General features: G+C 49.9%; 2 protein-coding genes across 12 annotated transcripts in view; one reads left to right on the forward strand and one right to left on the reverse strand.

Moving 5' to 3' along the window:
* The window catches only part of wnt2 (wingless-type MMTV integration site family member 2), a 16,830-nt gene extending 4,739 nt beyond the window's left edge, over window positions 1–12,091 (forward strand). Inside the window, exons 3-6 of one of the 4 annotated variants that reach the window (XR_008695004.1) lie at window positions 1–23; window positions 107–371; window positions 1,936–2,079; window positions 2,217–2,350. The exon at window positions 1–23 is cut by the window's left edge and continues 255 nt beyond it. Coding sequence is in view for 3 of the 4 variants with exons in the window: in XM_029154118.1 (XP_029009951.1) it covers window positions 1–23; window positions 107–371; window positions 2,217–2,422 (494 nt within the window). In the remaining variant the exon portion in view is untranslated. The other 3 variants (XM_041071041.1, XM_029154118.1, XM_055509892.1) reach the window with 3 other exon arrangements.
* Window positions 2,952–24,802, reverse strand: LOC114857524 (suppressor of tumorigenicity 7 protein homolog). 8 transcript variants are annotated; one of them, XM_029154082.3, is made up of 16 exons: window positions 24,662–24,802; window positions 18,081–18,116; window positions 9,354–9,436; window positions 8,160–8,319; window positions 7,667–7,721; window positions 6,974–7,089; window positions 6,811–6,886; window positions 5,813–5,967; window positions 5,637–5,734; window positions 5,392–5,506; window positions 5,074–5,146; window positions 4,533–4,635; window positions 4,299–4,449; window positions 4,120–4,212; window positions 3,890–4,032; window positions 2,952–3,397 (listed from the first exon to the last, which is right to left on the reverse strand). In XM_029154082.3, exons 2-16 carry the CDS (start codon window positions 18,100–18,102, stop codon window positions 3,302–3,304), a joined length of 1,539 nt encoding a protein of 512 aa, XP_029009915.1. In that variant the 5' UTR covers window positions 18,103–18,116; window positions 24,662–24,802; the 3' UTR covers window positions 2,952–3,301. The 8 variants fall into 8 exon arrangements, with proteins under 8 accessions (XP_029009915.1, XP_029009917.1, XP_029009916.1 ...); XM_029154084.3 differs by lacking the exon at window positions 18,081–18,116 and having other exon boundaries at window positions 24,662–24,796; XM_029154083.3 differs by lacking the exon at window positions 24,662–24,802 and having other exon boundaries at window positions 3,890–4,029; window positions 18,081–18,845.
* Window positions 24,803–25,101: the final 299 nt, after the last annotated feature.

A 25,101-nucleotide genomic window follows, 5' to 3' on the forward strand; every position in this document is an offset into this window, starting at 1 on the left:
ACAACAACCAGGCGGGCAGGAAGGTGAGCGCGCGTGCGCGCGGTGGACGGGCGGCGGCGGCGCGTGGGCGCGCGCCACTGACGCTCACGCTCCCGGTTCTGTCCAGGCGGTGAAGCGCTTCATGACCCTGCAGTGCAAATGCCACGGCGTCAGCGGCTCGTGCAGCGTCCGGACCTGCTGGTCGGCCATGGCCGACTTCCGCCGAACCGGGGACCACCTTCGCAAGAGGTACAACGGCGCCGTGCAGGTGGCCGTTAACCAGTACGGAACCGGCTTCACGGCGGCACACGCGCACTTCAAACGACCCAGCAAGAACGACCTGGTTTACTCCGAGGACTCGCCCGACTACTGCGTCCGGAACCAGGACTCGGGTAAGGTCCAGTTACGGTTATGAAATGATGGACTCTTATTTTCATACAGATGTGGCTGCAGTTTTGGCTTCAAACGCGTAAATTAATGCTCCTTTTGGTTCTGCGTTAGCGTTAAAATCATAAATCAGTTTTTTTTTTATTGTGGCGCTATTTCGCTGCCCTGATCGTCTTCTACCTCAGCGTCTGTGGAAACGGGAGACGAGTCTCAACGTGTATTTAGGTTGTTCTGAACCTCAAACCCCTTCAGCCACATCTGTATGAAGCTCTGCAACAGGACACTAAGTGTGTGCAGGACAACGTTTGTGTTTCAAGAGAAGCTTGGTGTCTGATCTAGGATCAGATGTCACCCAGTTTCAGAGCCAAGGCTGAAACCTTAGCACGACACATAAATCACAGAGAACACGCACACGCAGGCCTCAGGGCGCGATTAGGCGTCAAAGGGCCGTATATCAGAGCGCTCACACCACCGAGTCTTTATCAGCTGGAACCGTTCAAATGACTGGGCGTCGGATCAGATGCAAAACGAAGCGGTTGAAGAGTAAATGTGAGAGACACGTTAAGGCTGCATTACTGTAAAAATACGTTTGAGCGGGTACTGAGGAAGGAACTGATGTGAGCAGATGTTCAGGGACGCGTTATTATGAACTCCTGCTCGTCTTAAATTCAACCAACAGATGAACGTCCAATAAAACCAGCGAGAATCACATCCACACATTTGAAGTGACGCTGGACGTTAGTAATCAGCTGTTAGGAGCCCCATCATCACGTGCGGCCTCTCTGTTCGCGTCTCCTCAGCGTGTGATGAAACTCCCCCTCGGTCGCCGTGGAAACACGCTGTGAGCGCGCGCGCGCACGGGGAGGCGGCCCCTCCTCAGAGTGTGAAATCAATTTCCCGCGGCCCAGAGGCTCGGGTGCCGCGCTCGTCTCTCGGCGCCCCCTCATCTTGACTCAATAAGCAGCCGCGGCGAGGACGACTCTGGCCGTGACGTCACCCGGCGGAGCGGCATACCGCGGATGACAGGCGGGCGGGCGCGCCGCCAGGGGGACGGAGCCGCCGCTCGTGCCCAGACACATTACCCGCCGAGGGAAAGAGCGGAGACGGCGCGTAGACACACAAACGCACACGGAGCGAAGCAGAACGTAAACACCGGCGAATTCCACCAAAAAGTCGAGACCGTACTTGAAGCCGCGTGGTGTTTTTCAAACGCGATGCTCGTCCGGTGTGGCTGCACGTGTCCCGCTTCCTCTTCCCAGCAGCCCCTCGGCCTGGATGCAGACGTGGGGGGATCAGCAGGCGTGCGACTGATTGATGATGAAGGCAGTTTAAAGGTGAAGCGTTGAACGCTGGTGGCTGCGGTGCGGGGCTAGCGAGGGAGGGGGGGAGGGGGGAGATCAGAGGGAGACTGCAGAAATGAACAGCTGATGAAGAGCGGGGCTGCAGCCTGACGGCTTCTGTCATCAATCTCTCATCTCTGCGCCGTCACCCATAAAGCTGTGATTGGCCCAGCGGCGGCTCATCATCTGCCAGCTCACATTCCAGCAGCATCTCCAATATTCCTTTAAGGTTTCAAATCCAAGCCGTTAAACGCTGGACCCGGTGCTTTTACCTCGTTTCTTTCACTGGATGGTAACTAATAACAGGCCAGTCAGTCTGCATTCCTTCAGCTTCTAAACAGACTGGGCCTCATTTTTGGACAACCTGGAAACGGTAAGTTTTAACTTCCTTCAGTTCTGTATTTTCTCCATTGGCCCAAATCCCCAGTTCTGAGGACATTTGATGCCAGAAAAATCGTTGTTGGTCAAGAGTTGGCGTCTGATGCTGCCCCCCCCCCCCTCTCCCCCCAGGCTCCGTGGGGACCGCAGGCCGCGTGTGCAACCGCACGGCGCGCGGCGCCGACAGCTGCGAGGTCCTGTGCTGCGGCCGCGGCTACGACACGGCGCGGCTCAGCAGAACCACCAAGTGCGAGTGCAAGTTCCAGTGGTGCTGCGCCGTGCACTGCCGCGACTGCCACCAGCAGGTGGACGTGCACACCTGCAAGAGCCAGACGTGAGGACCCCTGCTCCACGGCTGCCGGTTCCACTCCGGCCCGACGCCAGGCGCCAGCGCGTGCTTCATGTATCGGCCAGTAGCTTCTGTCCACGTTTGGGTGTCTGTAGTTTTCCTTTAGCTCTGCTGCACGTAAATATCCAGACAGCGTAGAACACCAGCTGAGCATGTAGAACGCTAGAGGCAGAGGGTTCCTCTTTCACTCCCACTTTGGGCTCCTGCAGAACCGAGACTGAGCAGAATCTCCTCAGACACAGCGGCACAAACAGAACCGTCTGCATCTGCTCCGTTATCGTTCAACCTCCAACCAACGCATGGCAGTGACAGCACAAACTCAGCTCGTCCCATTCAAACCCGCCCTGAAGGTCCTCGGGCTTCTGATCATCTCTGGGTGATCCAGCCCTGATGTGAACAGTCTTCATTCTGCAGACCTGGGATTCCGAACTTGCGCTGCTTTTCCAACATCTGGACTGAGACTTACCAAAGCACTCCAGCTGCAGCGCGTATGAATCAAACTGGGGGCAAGAAGCCGGTTTGCAGCAATACACAAAAAGTCCTTTATTGTATTTTTTTGTCTTTTTCACGTTTTAATGATGGCAACCGATCACCTCTCTCTGTACAACAAAAGAACAGCTTTAAATGATTGAAAACCCAAAATAATGCAAACAAATAAAGTCAAACCCAAATCTGGATTCCTCTGTTTTCTTCCCGTTCTCACGGTTCTTGCCGCCGTCCTCGTGTTCCGTTTGCTTTGAGCTCCTGGATCTTGGCACAAAGGTGCGTCAGTCCCGTCCAATGCAGCGTTCTGAGTTTCAGTTCAGCTGTTTCTGTCTGGGTGGTGGTCAGCTCCTGGTTCTGTTGTCTGGTCCAGTTGGGTCGGAGGTCAGATGCGGGTGAGTTGGTGCCAGAGGCTGGACGGCAGGATGCTCTCCACCTTCTCCATGATGAAGTTCAGAGGAGCAAACAGCGTGCTGAGAAACTGCAGCCACAAAGAAGGGAGCGGGTTGAAACCAGTGTATGAGCACAGCGAGAGCACGCATTCACAATAAATGTCTAAAACCCACAAATCAATTAAACGTGACTGAACCGACGCGTTTAAGCATCAAAGGCGACTTTAGACAAGTAGTTGTGTGTAACTCCAGGCCTGAGATGAACGGGACCTGGATGAACCAGAACCTTCAGCCGTTTAGCTCCAGGTAACGGAATTAATGGGAAATAAGTTTTGAAGGTGCTGAGGATAAAATCCTCAAGAAATCTGTAGTATTAAGACTAAACGTGACACCAGAGATTTACTGGACGTGCTGCTACAAATCAACAGAGCTTTTCCACTTTTATCTGGATTCTCATCATCTCAGTGTTCTATTGAATAATAAACAAGCAGCGAAGAGTTTCAACTGCAAATAGAAGCTTCAGGGCAGAGAAAACGTGCAGTTTCTCCTGGTTTGGTGAAACCGCGCATGCGTTCACTCACCGCTTTAGCAAACACTCCCATGAGCTCAGGAAACTGGTGCGTGAGCAGAGCCAACATGGCGGTGAAGGAGCAGAGGCCGGCCGTGAAGAGGATGAAGAAGGGCAGCTCCTTCTTGGGGTAAACTGACACCTCGTGAAACACTGCTTCCACATGGGACACACACACAAGCCACGTGAGTTCAGGTGCCAGCGACACCAGCGCTGCAGCAGAGCGCGTCGGGCGGCTCTTACTGGGTAGCAGCTCCCTGTCGGCCGTCTCTGTGCAGATGGGGTAGGGGTAGAACAGGTGACCCTTCTCCAGGGGATACGGGATCATTCTGAAGGCTGCACACAGAGACGAGGAGCTGATCAGGCTGAAAACGCAGCGCGGAGCCATTGGTGCAGCAGCGTGGGTTTTACTGTGTACTCACTACCCTCCCAGGTGCAGTGCAGCAGGTTGAGCGCCCCCTCCACCCGTTTCCAGTGCTGCAGGTGGAAGAAGGCGTAGGCGATGGCCTCGCTGTCGCCTCGCTTCAGGATGTGCTCTGGAGGGAGAATCAGACTCTTCATCTCCAGCAGATACTGAGGAGGAGGAGGAGGAGGAGGGTTTACACATGTTCAGCGAGGAGGTACAGTGTGGGGGGGGGCGTCGGTGCCGCTCTCACTTTGGGGACGTGGGGGTTGAACTCCACCGCTCTGTGAATGGCTTCTACTGCGTTCATCTCCGCTGTGCTCAGCCCTCGTCTGGACGCTGCCTCTGGGGAGAACCTGACGTACACACACACACACACACACACACAGATCAACTCACTCGTGAGCAGAATAAAGACTGGCTGCTCTGCATTAGATCAGCTCATAGAGATGTAAGTGGTGACATTACACCTAAAATGCAGCTCAGTGCTGAAATTGAAACTGTTGTCATGCCGACAGCTCATCTTTGGTCTGTCACATGAACAGGGACAAGCTGTGAATCTGCCTGGTATTATTGTACGCTGTGAATGTGGGCCCGGACCCCGGGAGCCTGAGGAGCCTGAGGAGCCCCCCGTCTCAGCCCTCACTCGCTGATCGACCCCTCGGCTCCGGTTCCAGAGCCAGAGCAGTGCTGAGCCTCAGGTACTACAGCCTGTCGTCCCATTCACATCGCGGCTCCTATCGGCTCTACTTTAAACTCTTTAACACACTGAGGGTGAAGAAAGCAATACTCACTTGTCTGACACCGCCCTGGCTTTGAGCAAGGCTGCTGTGTAGCATATTGTTGCAGATTTGGGTAAGCTAATATCTGTGGAGAGAGGAGGGGAGGGGTTAGTGGAGGGTGGCTGCAGCTGCCCCCACGGCAACAGCAACAATGAGCCCGGCTTCAATAGCAGGAGCTGTTGTTCTACTGAGCGGTACCACCAGTACCGGAACCTGTGTGTGTGTGTGTGTGTGTGTGTGTGTGTGTGTGTGTGTGTTTGTTTGTTTCTCTGCGTGTGTGCGTGCGTTTGTTTCTGTGTTTGTGTGCGTGTCTGTACATGCGCGTCTCACCGTCATACTTGGCCAGAACAGCCTGGACGTCGGCATAGTTCTGGAGCTCTAGTAGCGACTCCAGCAGGTTCTCGTGGATGTTGAACATACTGAGGAGAGGGAACTCCTTCATTAACTGGAAAACACACAACTGTTGTTACATGTAAAACCGGGCAGGGGGTGACAGATGCACAGTCAGCACTCGGGAGCTGCAGCCGTGGAATCGCAGCGAGCGCTGGCTCGCAGCGTCGGGCGCGCGTACTCACATCCCTCATCATTTTCACGGCCTCCCGTGTTCGGCCCAGCTTCCTGGAGCACATGGCCAGTCTCCTCTTGATGTACACCAGCACGTTGGTGTCCCGTCCTGGGGGAGACACACACGTTGGAACGGCGGCCTGGCCCGTGGGGCCGCCGTTCCAACGTGGGGGTGCTGGGCACTTACTGTGCTGGGCCTCGTACTGCGTCCCGTGATGCTGCAGCTGCTGGCTGCGGCGGTAGCAGCTCTCTCCAGCCTTCAGCGCCTGCTTGAACAAGCGCTCGGCCTCCATGATGGTGGTGGCCTCCTCCTCCGCCAGGAGGATGTAGGCTGTCGCACAGCTATGGGGCGTGAACAACAAGGCTTGTGTTAGTGTGGTTTCCCTCTGGATCCGTTCGCTCACTAGCAAACGCAGAACGGCGGCCGCCGCCTTCACCTCAGCCTGTTGTCGCAACCTTCGTACCGGCGAGGAGCGACTTGCGACGCTACTGCAGTTTCTCTGCACCTCCTTTGTAGCCACAGACGCTGCTAAAAATAAACTACGCTGACACGGAAACAAGTGGAGTTGTCATGTGTTGCCGTATGAAAGATGCAGTTACCCAGAGGCCCAATCTGTGATGAGACGCCATCTGTCCCACACAACAAAAGCTCAAGTTTCCAGTCTTTCAGTTTGTACCACGCTGCGTTTAGACTCAACTCAACTAAAAGTGCTGATTGCTTGACAAAAGTTCTGCATAAACTTTATCATTTTAAAATGATTAGAGCTGTTTGGTGGTACAGAAAGTAGGTCAACAACATATTGAGATCTGAAATATCCAGAAACTGTTCACTGAACTAAGTGCTGAGTCACGTCCCATCATCTCAATGTTTAAGTACTGGAGGCATCAAATATTAAATGTACATGTAACATCTTCTCCCGTATCTTATGTTACATTCATTATGACCATTAATGTATGTTAAAATCTCTTAACGTTCTAGGGAGGTTTGTCCTGTGGCCGTGCCCTTGAGAAAGTTCAACTCCAGATGAAATGAGGGGTGTCTGTGAGGCAGCAGTCATTTCAGTGAAGAACCGATTTAGGGAAAGTTCTGTTCCTTTGAATGATTAAGGTCTAAACGTCCACTTATTAAGGCTCTGAGGCTGTTTGAATGATTATAATGATTCATGTGAATCTGAACGGACTCACTCTTCGAGCTCCAGAGCTTCGTGTGCTGCAGAGATGCGAGCCTGTGGGTTCCTCTCCCTCCACGCTTTCTGCATGACTGCGTGACAAACACACGAGAACATCACACACCACATCAGCACACAAGGAAACAGGCGGCTGCGTGAGTGAAGGCGCGGCTCCTCACTGGCGTCGGCAGGCCGGAGGTGGTCTGAGTCGCAGGTGAAGAACGTCTGGTGGTCTTGTGCCGACAAGTTCATGTCGTAATATGTCAGCGGCTCTCGACCCGTTACCCACGTATACCTGGACACCAGCACAGTGAGACACGTTAGTGGTACCGGTGTCAGAAAGACAAAGAACGAAGGAGAGGATGGAACGACGGCATGAAGAAGGGAAATGACGTTAGATACTGCTCCGATAGTAAAGCAGTCGGGGCTGTGCTGACTCATGGAAACTACTTGACTCTGGCCTCAGTTCAGATGAAGCTCAGCGTGTGGGCTGACAGGTACAGAGAAAGATGAGATAATCACAGCGTGAGGAATGGGAGCGTGGAGGCCGACTCAATAAGAGGAACAAAAGGCAGAGACATCAAAAAGATGATAAAGGAAAAACGTTGAAGACAGAGAGCGCAAAAATAAAAGTCTGAAAAAAACATGTGGGGAAGACGAAGGAACAAAAGACAAGATCGGTCACGAGAAAAGCAAGTCAGATGAGAGAAACACAACAAAAGCAAACACAGATCAAGACAAAACAAAGGCAGCAAAGAGACGCGAGAGGCTGAGACCAGAGATCAGAGGCTGAGAAGGAGAAAGCTCCAGGATTCCTGCAGGGAAACACCGGCCGAGGCCTTTCACATGCAGGGAGCCCAGCTGTCACTCACCGATTGTATTCAGCTCCCCGAAATAAATTCAGCGGATTTCTCCACACTTTACATTCTGCAGGAGGGAGACAGAGACAACAGAGTCAAGGGCCAAGTCGACGCGGAGCCTCCTCATCTGGAGCACGAGTGACAGGAAACAGGCCTGAAACTCCTCAGAACAAACATGAAGCCTGGCTGGTGTCAGTCGCCGGCCTGAGCACGTGAGCGCAGGATCCCTCATCGTTTTATTGATGCCGATACTAAAAATATCTGCACCAGGACATGGGTTTTATACGTCGCAATCGAGGGAACGGTTCAGCCAAAAAAGCAGCGGAACAACATTTAACAAGCGTCTGGAGGAGCTGAAGCATCCGCATGCTATGACACTTTACACAGATCGGCTGCTGGATACAGAACATCTACAGAACCTCCTGGGTTTAGCAGGGCTCCGAGCTGCTGCTGTGTTAAACCTATTGGGTGAAGGCGGTCACGTCCATCACGTACGGGCTCTTACCCGACACACTCTGCCGACTGGAGTCGGCCTCTCCATTGGTGCTGTTGGAGTTGCTGGGGGTGCTGCTATCAACGCCTCCCAGCAGGGGGCGAAGGTGACTCACAGACACCTGCTCTATGAACGAGGTCCCGTATTTTCTGAAATACCACCACTCAAAGATCTGAAAGAGAGAAAACAAGGAGAGAATCTTCAGCTGGTTCAAATTTCACAAACCTTTCATTAAACACTTTATGCATTTCGTTTTCAGACCTTTGCAAATGAGCATCTACTGTCAGTTCTGTCTAATCTTGGCGTTTCAGCTGCTCATCTTCATCACGACAAAGATCATTGCTTGGCTACTAGCGCCCATGTGACCTGTAGGAGTTTGGAACCTCTACATTGCCTACAACTCCGGACCGGCCCAGAAAGAGGCAGAACTCCAGTCTGGCCCAGAACGAGGCAGAACTCCAGTCCGGCCCAGCTGAGCCGCTGCTCCGCCGCCACCCTGAGGTCCATTTACTTTCACAGCCCCGCTCTGCTGTCTGCCCTGGGGCTCACACACTAGTACACAACTTATGTTTATCTACAATTACTGAGTGGAAAAAACTCCCAGCCTGTGACACCAGCATCGATTACCATTATAGAAATAGGATCAGCGAGCGCGAGCGCCAAACTGGGGGCCGTCCGTGAGCCGGGCCACGAGTCCACAGGGAGGAGGGAGAGCGTTAATTAAGACAAGCTAATAAAGCACAGAGCAACCAGCAGACGTCCTGCAGACAGCTCCAACGCAGCACCTCTCTGCGTCTTCAGCCTTCCCATTTCTAATTAAACCCTGCCATCATCTCAGAGAAGCCATGAACACAACCCTTCAGCCTGTGTAGAGCAGCAGGAGGTCGGCACCACGGATCCAGTCACGGCTCAGGCCAAACCACCAGCCTTCATCCACATCCACGAAAGCAGCGTTAGAATCGACTACAACATTCAGTGTAATAAGACCAGAGGGAAATAGGCTGTAGCTCGTGACGACCAAATGAGGATAGATGACCTCCCTGCTCCTCTGAATGTGTAATTATAGACCTAACAAACGACCAAGAGAGACAGCTTGGACTAAAAGCTTCAGATTATGTAGAAAATCAACCACATGCAAATCACACAGGAAGCACAAATGACTTAGTATCTCATATCTATGAAATAAACAGATAAATGGCGTCTTACCAGTATAAGTCCTGATATGAGGGAGGAAGTGCCCGTCAGAGCCACGTAAAACTTGGGTGTCAGGGTGTTGAGAAACATGCTTACTGCAAAGGAGAAGAGGACAGATGGGTTAGATACACGGAGAACGGCCGGTTCAGAGGAAACAAACGCTGGAAACAATCACAGAAAACAGAGACACGACGACGGAGCCAAGAACACGAGGAGAAACATCACATTCACATTTGTGCAGTTCAGAGACATGAAGCGTTTTAGAGAAAAGACACAACATAAGATGAGATAAGAAAACCTTTAATAGTCCCGCAGTGGGGAGGTTACTGCTCACAACAACGACATGCGCCCGACCAGAGGCGCTGCTGCAGCTGCTTCATCTTCAGCTGCTTCAGCTTCAGCTGCTTCAGCTTCAGCTTTAGCTTCAGCTGCTTCAGATTCAGCTTCAGCTTCAGCTGCTTCAGATTCAGCTTCAGCTTTAGCTTCAGCTTCAGCTTTAGCTTCAGCTTTAGCTTCAGCTTCAGCTGCTTCAGATTCAGCTTCAGCTTTAGCTTCAGCTTTAGCTTTAGCTGCAGCTTCAGCTTCAGCTGCTTCAGCTTCAGCAGCTTCAGCTTCAGCTGCTTCAGCTTCAGCAGCTTCAGCTTCAGCTGCAGCTGCTTCAGCTTCCACCGCATGCTGCTTCAGCTGCAGCTGCTTCAGCTTCCACCGCATGCTGCTTCAGGTTCCCTGGATGACGGAGGCTCCGCATCCTCAGAGCCTGGATTTAACCACACCTCAACCAATGAGGTAACGACGCCTCTAATCAGTCTCATCGGTGACAGACTATGAACGAAGGACGTGCCATTAAACTGCTGCCATGTTATTCCCCAAGTGACTAATAAACTATATAAAGTGTAGTTTTAACCAACCAGGAGCCTTCCAGCCCAAACGCCAGCTCATTTCACCCCTCAGTCCCTCGACAGCAGCGCCAGGCTTCCGTTAGATCTGATCCTATCAAGTGGAAAATTACAACTCAGAGTTAATGTTGCGTATCAGTCGAGCTGCTGCCGCGGTCACACATCTGGGCCGAGTGGAAACGCATTTCTATATTCCATTTAAGAGTGCGTTGCATCAAACGCCGCTTGTGGTGCCTCCTGACCATCTGCTCTCTGTTTTCAATTCAATCCATCATGACAGTGGCTTGTTAGCTGCAGCCTTTGGTTTTAAGACCAGAGATGTTTGTCATTGTTCAAACAGACGGCATCCGAGTAATGATCCGTTTAGGAAAATTAACAGGTGCTGAAACAAATCCACCGACTGGTGCAGTGGAAGTAAGTGCACATTGACCTGCAGCCTTGGTCTGCGCAGTCACAGCTCAATCACAGCTGCACCGGGACGTGTCCACAGCAGAGGCAGAGGGTGGGACAAGGCCTCCTCTCAGACGGGCCCCAGTCGCACACACAGCTATTCATGGCTGGAAGTGGAGGCTCTCATTCTGCAGAAAGCACAGGTCTGTGGTCAAAGCGGCCCAGCAGCTGCTGTCAGCGGCGCTGAAGAGAGGATGCTGCTGCAGGCTCACACTGGTCACAGTCAATGAACTCGGCCAGAATTGACATCCAATGTATTTACAGTGGTTCAGTGTGAACAGATCCAGTCTGAAATCATTCATCGCACTCAATCACCTGAGATCAATCCAGTAGATTTAACTAAAACCCAACAACTGACAACTGACAATTACAGTTTACTGTGTTTAACCAAGTTTTACAGCAAACAATAGCAAAAAAGTATTTTACATAAAAGATACTTGCTGCAGTTTTTTTATAAGGAATAACTTTATGTTCTTGTTTGTGGACATGGCCTTTATGTGATTTGTTGTAACTGTTGTTACTGTGTCCTATCTCATAACATCTTGTATAAAATATATGAAAATAAACCTAATGTGTCAAAGAAAAGCATGAAAAGGACCATTTTCACAAATGAAACGTTCCCTCTTTCGTCTTTTGTTCCAGTTTCTGTCGCTACTAAAGGAGTGGGAGAGCGATACATCAGGAGGCTGATGGGATGAATTGAAGGGATGAGGTCTGACAGACAGACTAAATGTCACAGGAGACAACGGGAGACGTGACCTTTAGGAGGGGACAGTCTGCAGACTGCTGCCTGAGCGGAATGAGGAAGCAGATGCCTAAACATACAATGACACGCGAAAGGCTGGTGGCAACTTTCAAGCTTCAGAGGTAGTTTAGAAGAAAATGTAGTGATAGACGCCGTGTCCTGACAGTGGACCCCAGCTTAAGGTACGCCAGCCTCAAACATCACAATTAGCAGCCATGTGTGACAGGAGAGGCGAGCTGGAGGCTCCTGGACGCCGGCTCATGAGGCTGTGAAGCTGCTACATGTGTGGAGGTGAAACGTACCTGCAAGTAGAAGAAGAATCTGATCTGCTGTATAAAACCAGACTCATCAATACTTGAGTCTATTTATGACTCAAACACAAGAAGCCCTGCATCCCTCCAGCCATCTGTGCAGGGAACCACTAGCTGTGATACAATAAAAGCTGCTAAAGCCATAAACCCCAAATCTGTCCTGCGCAGCAGGACAGAAATGATCAGCAAACATTCCTTATTTAAAATAAAGGAAATCTAATTTCACTAGAAATATTTCTATTTCGTTTCAACTCCTTCAAGTCCTATTTCCTTTCCACTTCTTGAGAAGTACATGAATTCAGGGTAGAATTATCTCCTTGGAACTGAAACAGTTTGACAATAAAGAAAAATGGCTGCAAGAGCAGAATGTGTTAACGCTTTCATTGTGTAGAACGGAGAGCAACAACGGCCTGAATCTGTAGAAACGCCAGAAACCGTGGTAACGGCGCCATCTTTGAAATTTGGCATTAATGAAGTGGCTCATTTGACAGTCAAGCAACCCATTTATGCGTCTGCTTCACCTGCTGGAACAGACAGGTACACGCAGAAACGAAGACGTGCTGGAGGCAGTGACGCCTGAAACGATCAGTCAGACGAGCTTCTACTTTGAATTATTACCACGAGCAACACACACACGTACACACACGTACACACACACACACCACACACACACACGTACACACACGTACACACACGTACACACACACACACACACACACACACACACACACACACACACACACACACACACACACACACACACACACACACACACACACACACACACACACACACACACACACACACACAGCAGGCCTTCGCCCACGTGCTGAGCAAAGCGTCCACTTCATGAATATCAATACCAAACGCACAGGGCCGCCTGCTGTACGAAACACAAAGGCCGTCTGCAGCGGGCGGATCAGAACCAGCGTACAGGTTCTGACCACATGCAGCAGCGGGGCTTCACTCACCCTCCATTCCCTGAAGCAGTGCAGACGTCTCCCCCCGGCCGCTCCACATGCATGCAGCAGTGTGAGGAGCGGCCGGCCGTCGTTCATAGAGCACATGTTCTGCTGTTCCATGATTGGCTGCTGCCTGTGAGTGACAGCAGCCCAACACAATTGTGCTCCAGCTCCGTCCTGCTCTCCCTCTGGAAACCCAGCAAAGCGTGGGGCTGGGGGAGGGGGGGGTGGACACCACACCAGCCAATCAATACCATGGATTTTAATGAAGGTGGGTTGGGGGCAGGGTGCTCCTTAGTTTCTTCCTGCTGAGGTAACCATGACAACCCCCAAATGACCTTACAGGAGAATGGAGGCTGCCTGGTGCAGATTTAAAACCCGGGCAGTTCTGACGACTTCAGTCCTAATGTGTGTGTTTGTGCATTAGATCTTAACATCGGTGCAAACTAACACGTTCCTTCCCAGCATCGCGTGACTGCCCCTGGCGAGCGTGCCTTGCTCCAGAGCCCCTCAGCAGCACCTCCCTTCCTTCTTGAGCTCAGCGGATGGAAAAGAGCCCGGTGAAATTAAATGGCTGACAAGGTTAGCTGCAGCTCCACGTTACCGCTTTGAACATGATGATGACAAATGCGCTGATTTACTCCGCGAGATCCCATGAACCCATTCAGTTGTCACTGCACTTCCTTGAAGATCCACAAGACGAATGCGCGTTTTCACCAGGCGCCGCGTGAGGACCTGCTCCTCAGCCAACGGCGCCAACTAGAGCCCAGACCGAACTCTGCTGAGATCAGCAGTAAAAGGAAGACGATGCTTTAAGAGCGGCTCCTTCAGAGTGAAGTCGTGCTAAATGATCCTCATTACTGCGATGGCTCATCACGGCGCGTTCCCATCCAGGTGTTTTCCACTTCCTGCTACCAGAAGCTGACAAACAGCTGCACGCTGGTTGTTAGAGTAAAAACACCAACGTGATGACAGCACAAAAACAGTAAATACCGTTTAATGACCGTCTGTAATTTATTCCTCTTTCATGGCTGAGCTATAATTTGAACAGCGACTGAACAGAGAAATTACACAGCGTCTTTGTTCCGTCAGGAGACGGGTTTTTCAAATCGCAAGCTCTGCTTTTGTTGTAACTCCATCAGGGCCTGGCCCTTAAATCCACTATTAAATGCTGTCCAAGCAGAAAGGCCTGCATCAGCCAAATGATATTCTGTCCACAGCACGCAGCCTGGAGTGTTAATCATATTCAGTCCTTTTCATGCAGGCTGCCCACCAGGAGCCAAGCACATGTAATGATTAGGACTGAAGGAGTTCACCGGGAACGCTGCTGTTTTCATTCCCCTCCTCACCCACTCAGTGTCTGACTAATCTGCTGGACTCTGACAAAAGAGTCCGTGAGCCGTCCTGAGCCGTCAGACCTCCTCTTTTCGAGGGGACCTCGCTAATTGCAAAGCCCTGATTCCACTCTGTTGGATCCAAAACAGCAGCTCTCCCCTTAATTCTACCCAGGTTTTAGGTTATAGCTGTCAGAAAGGTGATGATTGTACTAAAGGTTTATGATAGAGGCACCAGAGGCAGCTGGAGTCAGACGTCTATAAGAACATTCTCTGGATGTTCTTTTTGTTTGCAGTTTATTTTGTTGAAAATCAGAAATTCCAGAAATGGCTTCAGTTCACATGTTCAGCCACATAAAATACTAGTCATAAAAAATATAGAAATATCCCTAGTGATTAAATTGAGGAGGGCCAGAATGCTCCCCCTCCCTTTGGTCCCGTCCGAGCCTGTGATCATTAAAAGTTAAGGGTCTCAACTCTGTTACTGTTGGCACGGGCTGTGCACTGCTGAGGTTATGGATGGCAGCGGCTAATGGCCCGGGAGCTGGTCCCAATAGAAGGAGCTTTGCAACCAGCTTCAGAACCATGTATGGTCAGTCTGAAAGATGCTGCAGATGCCAGAAATCCATCACTAGTAGCTGAGATTTAAAAGAAAAGAATGAACGAATGCAAAAAGCTGCTCCATGGTTTCTACGGCGACAACCGCTGGTTATAAAATTCCTTTTGGCTCAAATCATCCTCTGGTGAAGCAGCAGATAAACATTGGCGTGAATTGTTTATTTCATCACCAGCAAAGGACAAACAGGCTCCTCAGTCAAGTCCTTAAAGAAGCTGTCACTCGTGTCACCAACCAAAGTTTGCTTTTATCCACACTGAACTGTGTCCTGCAGATAGACCTCAGTTATTTCTGTTTGACACAATGTTAGTTTATGTGAAATGCGCCTATTGTGTGAAGGTTTAGAGTCGGAGGTCAGATCAGATCCATTAAAGATGCCGTTATCATAAACAAGCCTCCTGTTGGCTTGTTTAACTTCCAGCCAACAAAGAGCTCAGGAGACAAAAATAGCCAAAGTCAGCAGTTACCACAGAAACCTGATCACTCTTACGAGGGTTACCACAGCAACAGAGACAGCTGGTTGCCATCGGAGCAGCGTTTGGATGATTGAACTGGCCATTTTCAGTGAGCACCTTGTTCTGCTCCTGGACAATAAGAAGCTGTCGCCTCCTCCCTGCGCTGGAGGAGGATGTGAGGACAAACATCACCATGACGGCCACTGATGAAAGCACCCAGGTCAAACCTGGGCAGGTTTGACCTGGGTTTGGTCCTCCATCAAAACCTGCCTCCACTTCTTCCCTGAGCTCATCCTCAAACAAACGGTCTCACATTCACCTTCACAGAAACAGCTTCCACCACAGTCTTCCTTTACATTTCAGGCCTTTCCAATATGCGTGTAACAGTAGAAGTTATTGATTGCTCTGAACTGTACATACACTCACATCACGTCAGGAAATAACAGTATCTCACACACACACACACACACACACACAATGATGTAACTGATAAAATCCTGCTGATGCCAGGGAGAGCAATGGCACCGACCGTGTAGATGAGGATGAATAATACGAGCAGTCAGTTCAGGTAACAACAGTTCAAACTGAGCTGAACGATGATCCTCACCTGCAGCGTCTCGTGGCTTCTTCATGCCTCAAGTGTGAACACAGCATCATGTTCCCTCAGTCAGCACTTCTTTACTCATCAGGTCATTTTCCTGTCAACCTATGAAGCTTTACAAGCTTCCGATTTTGTCAATTTTATTACTCAAGTCAAATTTCTGATTCATTGGTTTTGTGTTCAAAAATATACTAATTCACCTGGATTATTTGTTAAACTAAGACTTTAATTAACAAGCTTGTCCTCACTGCTCTGTGTTTCTATGTGTGACGACTCACTGTAATGTTCAGGACATTAGATCTGACAGGATAAAAAACACAAGAGCTGCTAAACTAAGTCCATAAATAACACGTCTTCTAGGCTTTCCTTCACATGGGGTTTTAACCTGCATGCTCAGCATTCCACCACATATGAACAGACGGCCCTGCTCCGTTCAAAGTGTGGTAACCTGCTATCACTGCACTTCATCACAGATCTGTGTTCCTCTAGGACAATCTGACAATCAATAGCCCTGAAGCTGCAGCAGCGACTGAATGGGCCGAGGTGCATTTAACTCAACTTCAAACTGCTGGTGTGAATCCATGGTGGAGTTTTAGTGATGCGTTATTCACTTCCCCTAACTCACCTTCTGTCACTCTTCTATTAAATGACTAAAGAAAAATACAATCAATACGCCTTTGGGTAGAAGCAAAGTGTAATGCCACCTCGGAGAATGCGAGTGGTGTCCTCCATTTTAGTTAAATGTAAACTTATTGCACACATCTTTAATTTCCTGCTCATCAACCTCTGTAATACAGGATAAAGGAGAAGTCTGGAAACTAAATGCAACCTGCATCAACCCAGCACATGTGCGGTGGCTGATGTTCTGACACTGGGGCCAGTGATGCTAGCTGCTCCTCCCTCCCCACCGCCCCTCGTTAGACAGGTGGAGACAGGTCGGCCCCATTTCACCTCACCTGAACGCACTGGTAAAAACATAAGATGAGCAGAGATGAAACATAGGGGCACTTCACACAGCATCCTCTGCGTTCTCCGTCTCAACTAGACCTTCTAGAGCTGCTTTCTGGTTGCGGAGGCCGCAGATGCTCTGTTTGCTGCTTATAAATAAAAGTGGACTCAGGTCGTTTCCTAGCAAAGCAATTCCAACAGAGTAGCCTATAAAAGCGCTTCTCACCGAACCTCTGAGTGGTTCAACAAACGCCGAGCACTTATCCAATCTTTTAAATCGGATCCTGTGAAATGTTGCTCATTGGCACAGACTGTACTTCTCTGTCTGTGTAGGTTTTTTAAACACAGCACAGTCTGGATTTTCTAACTGTATCAAACTGCATGGGGCACAATAACAACTCAGCAGCACAGCAAATAATCAAAACAGTGAACTTCTCCAATGTGACCTCTAAAGACAAAGCAGGTTGAAAACACTGAGGACAAGCTGAGTCGCTCCAGCACTGCATCAACTCTGACCCTCAAACGACCTCAAACCACAGAGACACCACCTCAGCCAGGCTTTGGTGGAAGGTGACCCGGGTCGGGCCGCCGTCCACTCGCTTCCTGAACGCAGGTTCCTCGCGAGTCGTCGGCTGAGAAGTGGCCTGTGACAGCTCTGCTTCCGGTAACAGGCAGGATGCTAACGCGCCACAGTCTGTGCTGCGTGTCAGCTCTGATCTGACGTAGGAAAACATAAGTTGCTCCTGGCTCTCGCTGTGCGGCCTTGACACAATCAATTAGCTGGGCTCAGACTCACACGAGGCGCGAGCAGGTGTGGAGCCCGTCGCTGTCCGGGCCCCAGCAGGAGGCTGGGCAGACGTCACCTGCTCTGAGAGGCAGGCTAAGGAGTGCACGGAGCCCACACGTGCACACGTACAGCGGTTCGCCGCAGCTTCCACCTGATCAGCCTGACTGAGCCGGAGACAAGCGGCGGAGAGGTGATGCGTCTGGAAGCCGTGCAGCCACCGCTAAAGCGTCCATCTTTTGACAAGCTCACTCACTCACGCACACACACACGCACGCACAGACAAACACCTCAACAGCATCCAGCCAGAAAACCACTGCACAAGAAGAGGAAATACACAGAGATGGGAGATACACACTGACATACATATATAGGCAGAGAGTGAGAGAATGCACGTCGGGCAGCGAGCGCCGCGTGAACAGCTAGCTTGTAGTGACAACCCTCCGTGCTAAAATGGTAGATCCCAGATTTCTCCCCATGCAATCTGCCACCAGCAACCATGGAGGCAAAACAGGAACAAGAGAGAGGAGGGGAGAGATGCAGGAAAGGAGAGCTCTGCCCCTCTCCCTCAAATAAAACACACACACAAACATACATGGACAAACGCAGGAGGTGGGAGGATGGTGATGGTACTTACATGAGGACTCTGTGCCGAACATGGCTGGGCCGGGAGCTGTGATGGAGAGAGGAGGAGAAGGAGGAAGAGAGGAGTGAGAAAGGGGAGGGTGACAGAGAGCGGGAGAGAGACAGAGAGAGGGGAGGTTGATGAGCAGGCAGCTACACAGCAGGGGTCATCAAAGCAACACAATGCAGCCAGCCGGCCGTCGCTGCCTCGCAGACAGCCAGATGCCCCAGCTCCGCTATCTGCCACCGCTTCCACGCACACGCTCAGTTAGTCCAGACAAAAATCCTGGAGGCGCCTGAATGATTGGATCAATAACTACATGAAACAAAAAGCAGTCCTTCACAGGCAAAGTGTGTTTAAATCCAGACACGGACGACGGGCTCGTTGCTAGCTATAGCATCTCTGTATCCTCCGTCTTATCCGCGTCACTCTCTCGCTCCTCATTCCACAGTAGGATTTACTAATGAGGACAGAAAAGGAGGAGAGGGGGAGAGAGAGGATTTCCCGGGGAGAGGAGGAGAGAAGGGGGGAGGTAAAAACTACACGTCTGGTGAGGAGCCGCTGCCGCCGCTGTGAAGACAATAGCTATGCAAACAGAGAGTGACGTCAAGACGGAGGGGGAGAGAGAGAGAGCTGCAAAAAGACCAAGTGAAGCTGCAGACGGGAGAGAAAAGGAGATGGAAGGAAAGAAGGTCCTGCAAGAGAAATGGAGTGAGAGGAGAAACGGGCCGGAGCAGAGGAGGCACCGAGAGGAAAGGGGATGAAGAAGTGACAGGAAAAGGAGAATGAAGAGAGGGGACAGATAAAGAGATGTGGAGGGGGAGGAGGGAGAGAGTGGAGGCGGGCCAATCAAAACCCTGCATCTACAGCCGCTAGGAACAGAGATGCTGGAAGGAGCCGGGTGTGAAGCAGAGCGCTGCGTTTACCTGCCGCTACGACACTCAGCTGCTCATCATCGTCCATACAGACGAGTCTACACTCCAAATCCACGAGGAACCTGCAAACCCAAAGCCAAAGCAAAAAAGCCTCGCCAGGATGCAGATTCTGCTGCAGGTGATGAGGCCCATTACTGATGCACACAGTAAAACTTTAATGAAGACTGGACGATGCAGCCTTAAGTGCAGACACACACATAAGCCGTCCCAGCAGTGGTGCATGCTGGGATGTAACGGCGTCCTACAGTAGATGGGGTGAAACCGGCATGTGGACTAGTTCTTGCAGCTGATGGAGGCCTGTGAAGTTCGTGTCTCAGCCAGTTGTCACCAGATTCTGCTTTTCCACCCAAGGTCGTCCTTCATCATATATATCTCTGCATCATCAAATATTTGTGGCCAAAGGGATTTTATACTTTTTCGTTACATTACTTAGCCTGTGCAGATTCAGAACCAGATTCAGTTTAGAGGCTCCTTAGAAATGTCCTGGAAATATCAGATAAATCTAATTATTATTATTTATTTAGAAGCAGGTTTATCGAGGCTGCAGCAGACGCGAGTCTCCTGAGGTCCTGTTAATTACACCAGGGGCTCTATCTCCAATGCCCTTCTGGGAGCTGTGATGAGCCTGACACACTACCACACTGTACATAATCACATTCACTGCTCAGCTTTTCACAGTTTCTGCCTCTGATCAGCGTTGATATGACCTGAATGGAGAACAAGAGCTGAGGACCAGTGCTGCGGTTCTGCTCTGATAATCACAAGAGCTGAGCAAGGCAGGAGTCATTTCTGCAGCCACACACCCACCTGGGTTGATGCAGCTTCAGCTGAAGCATGCAACAGTAACAACATGCTCTTCACTTACTTCATTTCATTTGTAAAGTGCACACAGCGCACTGAGAGTTCTCTAAATGAAGCACAGAGGTCCATGAGACATGTGTTTCCAACTGGCTGAGGCTGAAGAGAGAGAGCATCACTTCATCACCCAACCTTCCAGAGAAGCAGAGTGAACCATCAACTTCAGCGTTTTTATTCTCTTCAATCACAGTTCAGTTACCGGTGGCCTGTTGTTCTCTGTGCCACACTAATTAGGATGGAAAAGCCATTACCATAACAGCAGTGACGCCCAGGTGGACGGGGGCCTTAAGTGAGTCAGACGTCGAGTAATGGAACAACACTATTGTTCAATGCATGCTGTAATTTAAACTGCTCTTCGTCACCTTGTCTCAGGGCCACTGCTACAGACATTTATTCCTGAAGAACGCACACCTACCCCTGCCCCCGCTTTCATCATGTACCACCCCGAAAAAGCATCTCCTCCTGGTTGCTAGGCAACTAAAATAGGCGTGATAGGAGTGTGGCCATCGTAGAACAAGACAAAAACCAGCAGAAGCATAAAGAAGGTGGAGGGAGCAGCAGAGGGGAGGTCTACACAAGTGTGTTGATGAGGTGTGAGCTATAAAATGCAAGAACCTGAATGCTGATGAGTGGCTGGTGAAGCAGCAAAGCCTCGGTGCTGCTGAGGCTATGCTAATGTCCACCGCCCCCTGAACATCTTTGTACTGAGGCTATCCTGGTTTACGTCTGGTGCTCATTTTTCAATTTGAATGAAACAAGTTTCCAACACCCAAAACCAGATGGTGAGTAAATGTATTGTACCTATAACATTGACCGTGCAGACACAATAAGCATCAGCAGCCTTAGAACCGGACGATGTGCTTTGTATGAACCGGCAAACGGAAGGTCGGCCTTTGATTCCCTCCACTGGGTCCCAACTCAAAGGCGGGAGCGTCACTGGCTAACTGGGTCAGAGCTGCGCCTGCCACTGCTGACACCCGCTGGCTGAACACGTACTGTGCTTCCTCAGTCGTCCGAGGGGTTAATCCAGTGACTTATAAAGAACCATGACAATCAAAGAACCTGAGGCCAAAACTGGACGGACCCAGACTCTTGAAGCTGAAACTGCAGGCTTCATTTTCTTCCTTTACAGAGAATTCAGCAGATTTCTGTTCCCTGTGCATCAACGTGAGCCTGCGAGCAGGCTGTCGCTTCTCCTTCAGCAGCTCCTTTGAACAGATCCCCACTAATGCAAATAGGTCCAGACAAGCAAAGCTCAACCAGGGTGGATGATGCACAAAGGACAAACCTTCCTGAAGGATGCACAGTGTTGTTTTTCCTCCACAACCCCAAACTCCAGCCTTTAACAACCTGCCAAATCTTATTTGTGTAATGACCGTATTTGCACCCATTCAAATCTGGGAGTTCCGCCATAAGCTCCAAATGTGGGTTTGGAGGCTTTGCTCACTTATGAGTCAGTGCACTAAAGATGAGATGAACTAATCAATCGAATGTTTAATAGATAATAAACCTCATAATAATAGTGTGTCATGGAAAGAACAAGCCGTATGGGGCCGTGATGCACGAGTGATGCCACCTTCTCATAAGGTCAGCAGTAACGTGAAACTGTTCTGTGGTCAGAATTTGACAACATTTTGACAACTGCACCTTTGAAGCTGAAACCTACATCCTGGTTTCAGAGCAGCATCTGCTCCCAAGCGGACAACAGCTTCTTTTTATCTCACCAGGAGAAGAGCCGCCCGCTGAACAGTAATCAAGGTGTGAACTGGGCAAAACTCCAACAACTGGTCTCCAGTTTACTTGCAAATTATTGCTTTGCGTTTTGTGTTTTTCTGGACATGGGGTTGTACAGTGACTTATTAACATAGATTCAAATGTGGTAGTGAGTCAAACCTGCAGAGTCTTAAGTACATTCAAATACAGGCTACTGTACAGGCCATTCATTTTGTCTCTGTATGCAAAGCAGACGCCTGGATGAGGCTGAGAAGGTGGGAACGCAGCCGTCTGCTCCACGACGGCCGCCGCTTTGTGACGGCAGGTAGTCGTACTTTCCCTCAGTCAGTGAAGCAAGCGCCTGAGACCACGGGCTTTATGTACTTTATTAATAGCAAACCTTTCAACAAATGCAAATATTTAAGCAGTGATCTGGTCGGAGCTCCACACGTACCACGACACAACCTGCTGCTCACAAATACTGTAAATCACCTGTTGGATGAATTGATGTGTTTAAACTGCCGTGCAAATCCAATTAGCTAAATCCCTGAATCCACATTCAGATGATGCTAATGATACTAAAGCGAAAGCCCTTGTGTCCCGCTGAGCTGTGGCAACCTTTGCATAGTCAACATATTAATATTTACCCTCAATGCCTGAGTGTTCACGACCACAACATATTAGTGGAGGAGGTTCATGCTGCTGTCAACCTGTCTGACATTTTGTGCCTACACAGCGCCCGTGACCTTTCCCTCACTTGGCCGGAGCGTCTCCACCACAGTGAGTCCGGCTTTGAGAGCCAGCTGTGAGGGCTTTGGTGCATTTGCCTTGAATTACCACGCTTGGTGCTTCAAGCTGCAAAGGGAATCTGGAGTTTGTGATGTGGATACGACTAAGTGAAAGCAGACAGGGCAGGCGGCCTCATTATCCAAAGCGCTGCTAAACAAGGGTCCTGACCAGCCGGGGATAAATGTGTGGATTGTGTCAGATTAATTATCATCATTTCAGTGTGATGGATGGATGAATTACTCTCTCTCTCTCTGTTCTACCTTTGGAGCCGAGGAACAATCTTGTGCTTAGTAAAGTCTCACTGTTCTGTCCCAACTGACCATGTTCCTGCCTTTAATGTCATCAAAGAGATGTTAAATCCATTTGTGAAGCCCGAGTCATTATCTGGAAAATGCCCAGAATGTGTCTGAAATCATTACGGGCTTCCAGAACCGGCCCACAAACGTTAGCGCGTCATAGAGCACAACGTCAGCACTGACTCAAACGAGCACAGGGAAACTAGAAGCAGCGGTTCCAACTTACAAATTCATGCCACGCTGGAGAATTCTAGTTAAGCAACACACTCTGCAGATGAGTATTTCCTTGTAGTTTATTACCACAATTAATAAGCAATGACACAAGTTTGTGATACTTTTAGAAAGTACAAGTACATGTGAAGTGTAAATGTGTGGTTTTAGTATCATGGTGTCAGAATCAGAGGCGTGTTTTCCAACCCAACAGTGACTGACACAGAAGAAAACACATCCAGTAACGTTGTACCGCTGAACTAATGGAACCACAGGCAACAGTTTAAGGAAACCACAGGCTGCTGCAGCCACGAGATATGATCCACTCGGACCGGAGACATCATCAACTCCTCACACGTACGCTAGCAGCTGCTGTTAAACACAACTCTATATATGATCACTGTTACATTACATACGGTCTACGTATTTGTCTCTTATCTAAAAAAGGCCATTCCCTGTGTTCCAGCTGAAACAAACAGGGGCCACACTCCATTCATTTCTTATACACAGAATAAAAGTCTGGCTCTGACACAGTCTCTGTAATTATTAAAGCTGCTGCTTTTCTCCACCTGAATGGGCAACGCAACAAGGCCGAGCACGTTAACCAGGGAAGCCAAAGTTGCTCAGGAGAATGAGAGAAAGTCACTGATGTAATAGATTCTGGCAGTTGAATGGGGATTCCTGCAGTTAGAGAATTAACTGTTTCTATGTGAAAAGGGGAACTAAGAGCCACCAGAGCCTGCTGGTGCGAAATGGAAGAGAAAGAGGAACTATAATCTGTAGCTTGTTATTCCCACGTATGAGAACATAATACAGCTAATAAACTCATTAATCAGATATAAAAACTAGGTGACTGAAATGTGCCTCTGTTCTGTGTCACACTGACAACAAAATCAGTCATGATTCTACTATGATTCATATAGAGAGCACAGCTGGACCCGTCCACATGTGGAGCTGGGAATCAAAGCGTCCACAGAACATCCACAGAATAAAACCTACAACAGACGGGTTCGAGTTAGTGCATCAAAGCAAAACCCGAAGAACCCAGCAGCGACACGTATGTGGCGTTAGAACAACACGTTAGGAGGTGGAAACGATCAAAGCCACTTTCTAGACCAGAGTGAGGTTTGTGCTGCGTCTGAGTCATGAACTGTGTCCTAACACCTCTGAGTGCAAGACGTGACAGTCAGCGACACAACGGGCTCATTAGATGTCACACACACACACACACACACACACACACACACACACACACACACACGTCAAAGCTGGCTTTTACAGGCAGCACATTCTTCAATCAGTTGCTCAGCCTCTGGGGTCCAGTCGGGGCTGTGTTCTGAGGCGATCAGATCGAGTTCTCCTTCGGTGCCGCTATGACGGAGGGGGTTCCCCTCAGGGACCCAGGAGAACCAGGCGCCCGCGGCTTGAAGTTCTAACAGCGGTGCTGACTTTGTGGAGCCGCAGACGAGACATCCTGTAGTGTCTTGTCATAGGCACAATTTAAAAGTAACACAATGCTCAGCTCCTTGTCCTTGTGTGGGTTCTGGCTCGGAAACTAACCACACGGGCGTCAGGAACATCCTAATGAGCTTTTAATTTGCATGAGACGGCAGACGGCACGCGCGCTTCCAGACATGAGGATGTCTATTTAAACTTGGCTAGGCGCTAGCCGCTAGCTAACCGCTAACGCGACCTGGCTAACGTTTGCAAAATATGGAAAGTTTACACAAAGTGGAAACGCCGGGAGAAAAGCTCCGGGAGACGCGTCAAAGCGATGTGCGTGTGCGCTTACCTCAATACGTAAGCACAAAACAGCCGGCCAGGTCCCCTTTCGCAGCTAGCATTGCGTCCAGCCGCAGTTCAACATGTGTGTGGTTTCCAGCAGCTGCGGGCTGAGTGTAGACGTGTCGGGCTAACGTTAGCCGGCTAACAGTTAGCTACCGGCTCGCTAGCCTGCTCAGTTAGCGGCGTCGCCTCAAGGTGGCGCTGTCACCGATGTACCTGCAACTCGGCCAAAGTCCGCACAGATAAAGTGAGTAAGTCAGAAAATTTCCAAATGACCCTGAGTAAATCACCCAGAAAAACACACATTGTAGGACCTTAATGATGAACCCTTAGCAGTTTAAAACTACATAAGCAAATTTAAATTTACCTGAATAGTCTACGCTTGGATATGAAGACAGCGTCTATTTCTAAAGTCAAACTAACCTTTGTCAACCACTGTGTTTGATG

Source organism: Betta splendens, chromosome 6 (genome assembly GCF_900634795.4).
Source record: "Betta splendens chromosome 6, fBetSpl5.4, whole genome shotgun sequence".
Taxonomy (NCBI): domain Eukaryota; kingdom Metazoa; phylum Chordata; class Actinopteri; order Anabantiformes; family Osphronemidae; genus Betta; species Betta splendens.

Excerpts from the sequence above, each read along its gene's own strand:
- LOC114857524 (XM_029154079.3), bottom strand. The coding sequence starts at position 12,763 with ATGTGGAGCGGCCGGGGGGAGACGTCTGCACTGCTTCAGGGAATGGAG. Across the intron at positions 7,090-7,666 it reads CGGGGAGCTGAATACAATCG|GTATACGTGGGTAACGGGTC; the intron begins GTGAGTGACAGC and ends GCTGGTGTCCAG. Across the intron at positions 4,213-4,301 it reads GCTGCACTGCACCTGGGAGG|CCTTCAGAATGATCCCGTAT; the intron begins GTAGTGAGTACA and ends CTCTGTGTGCAG.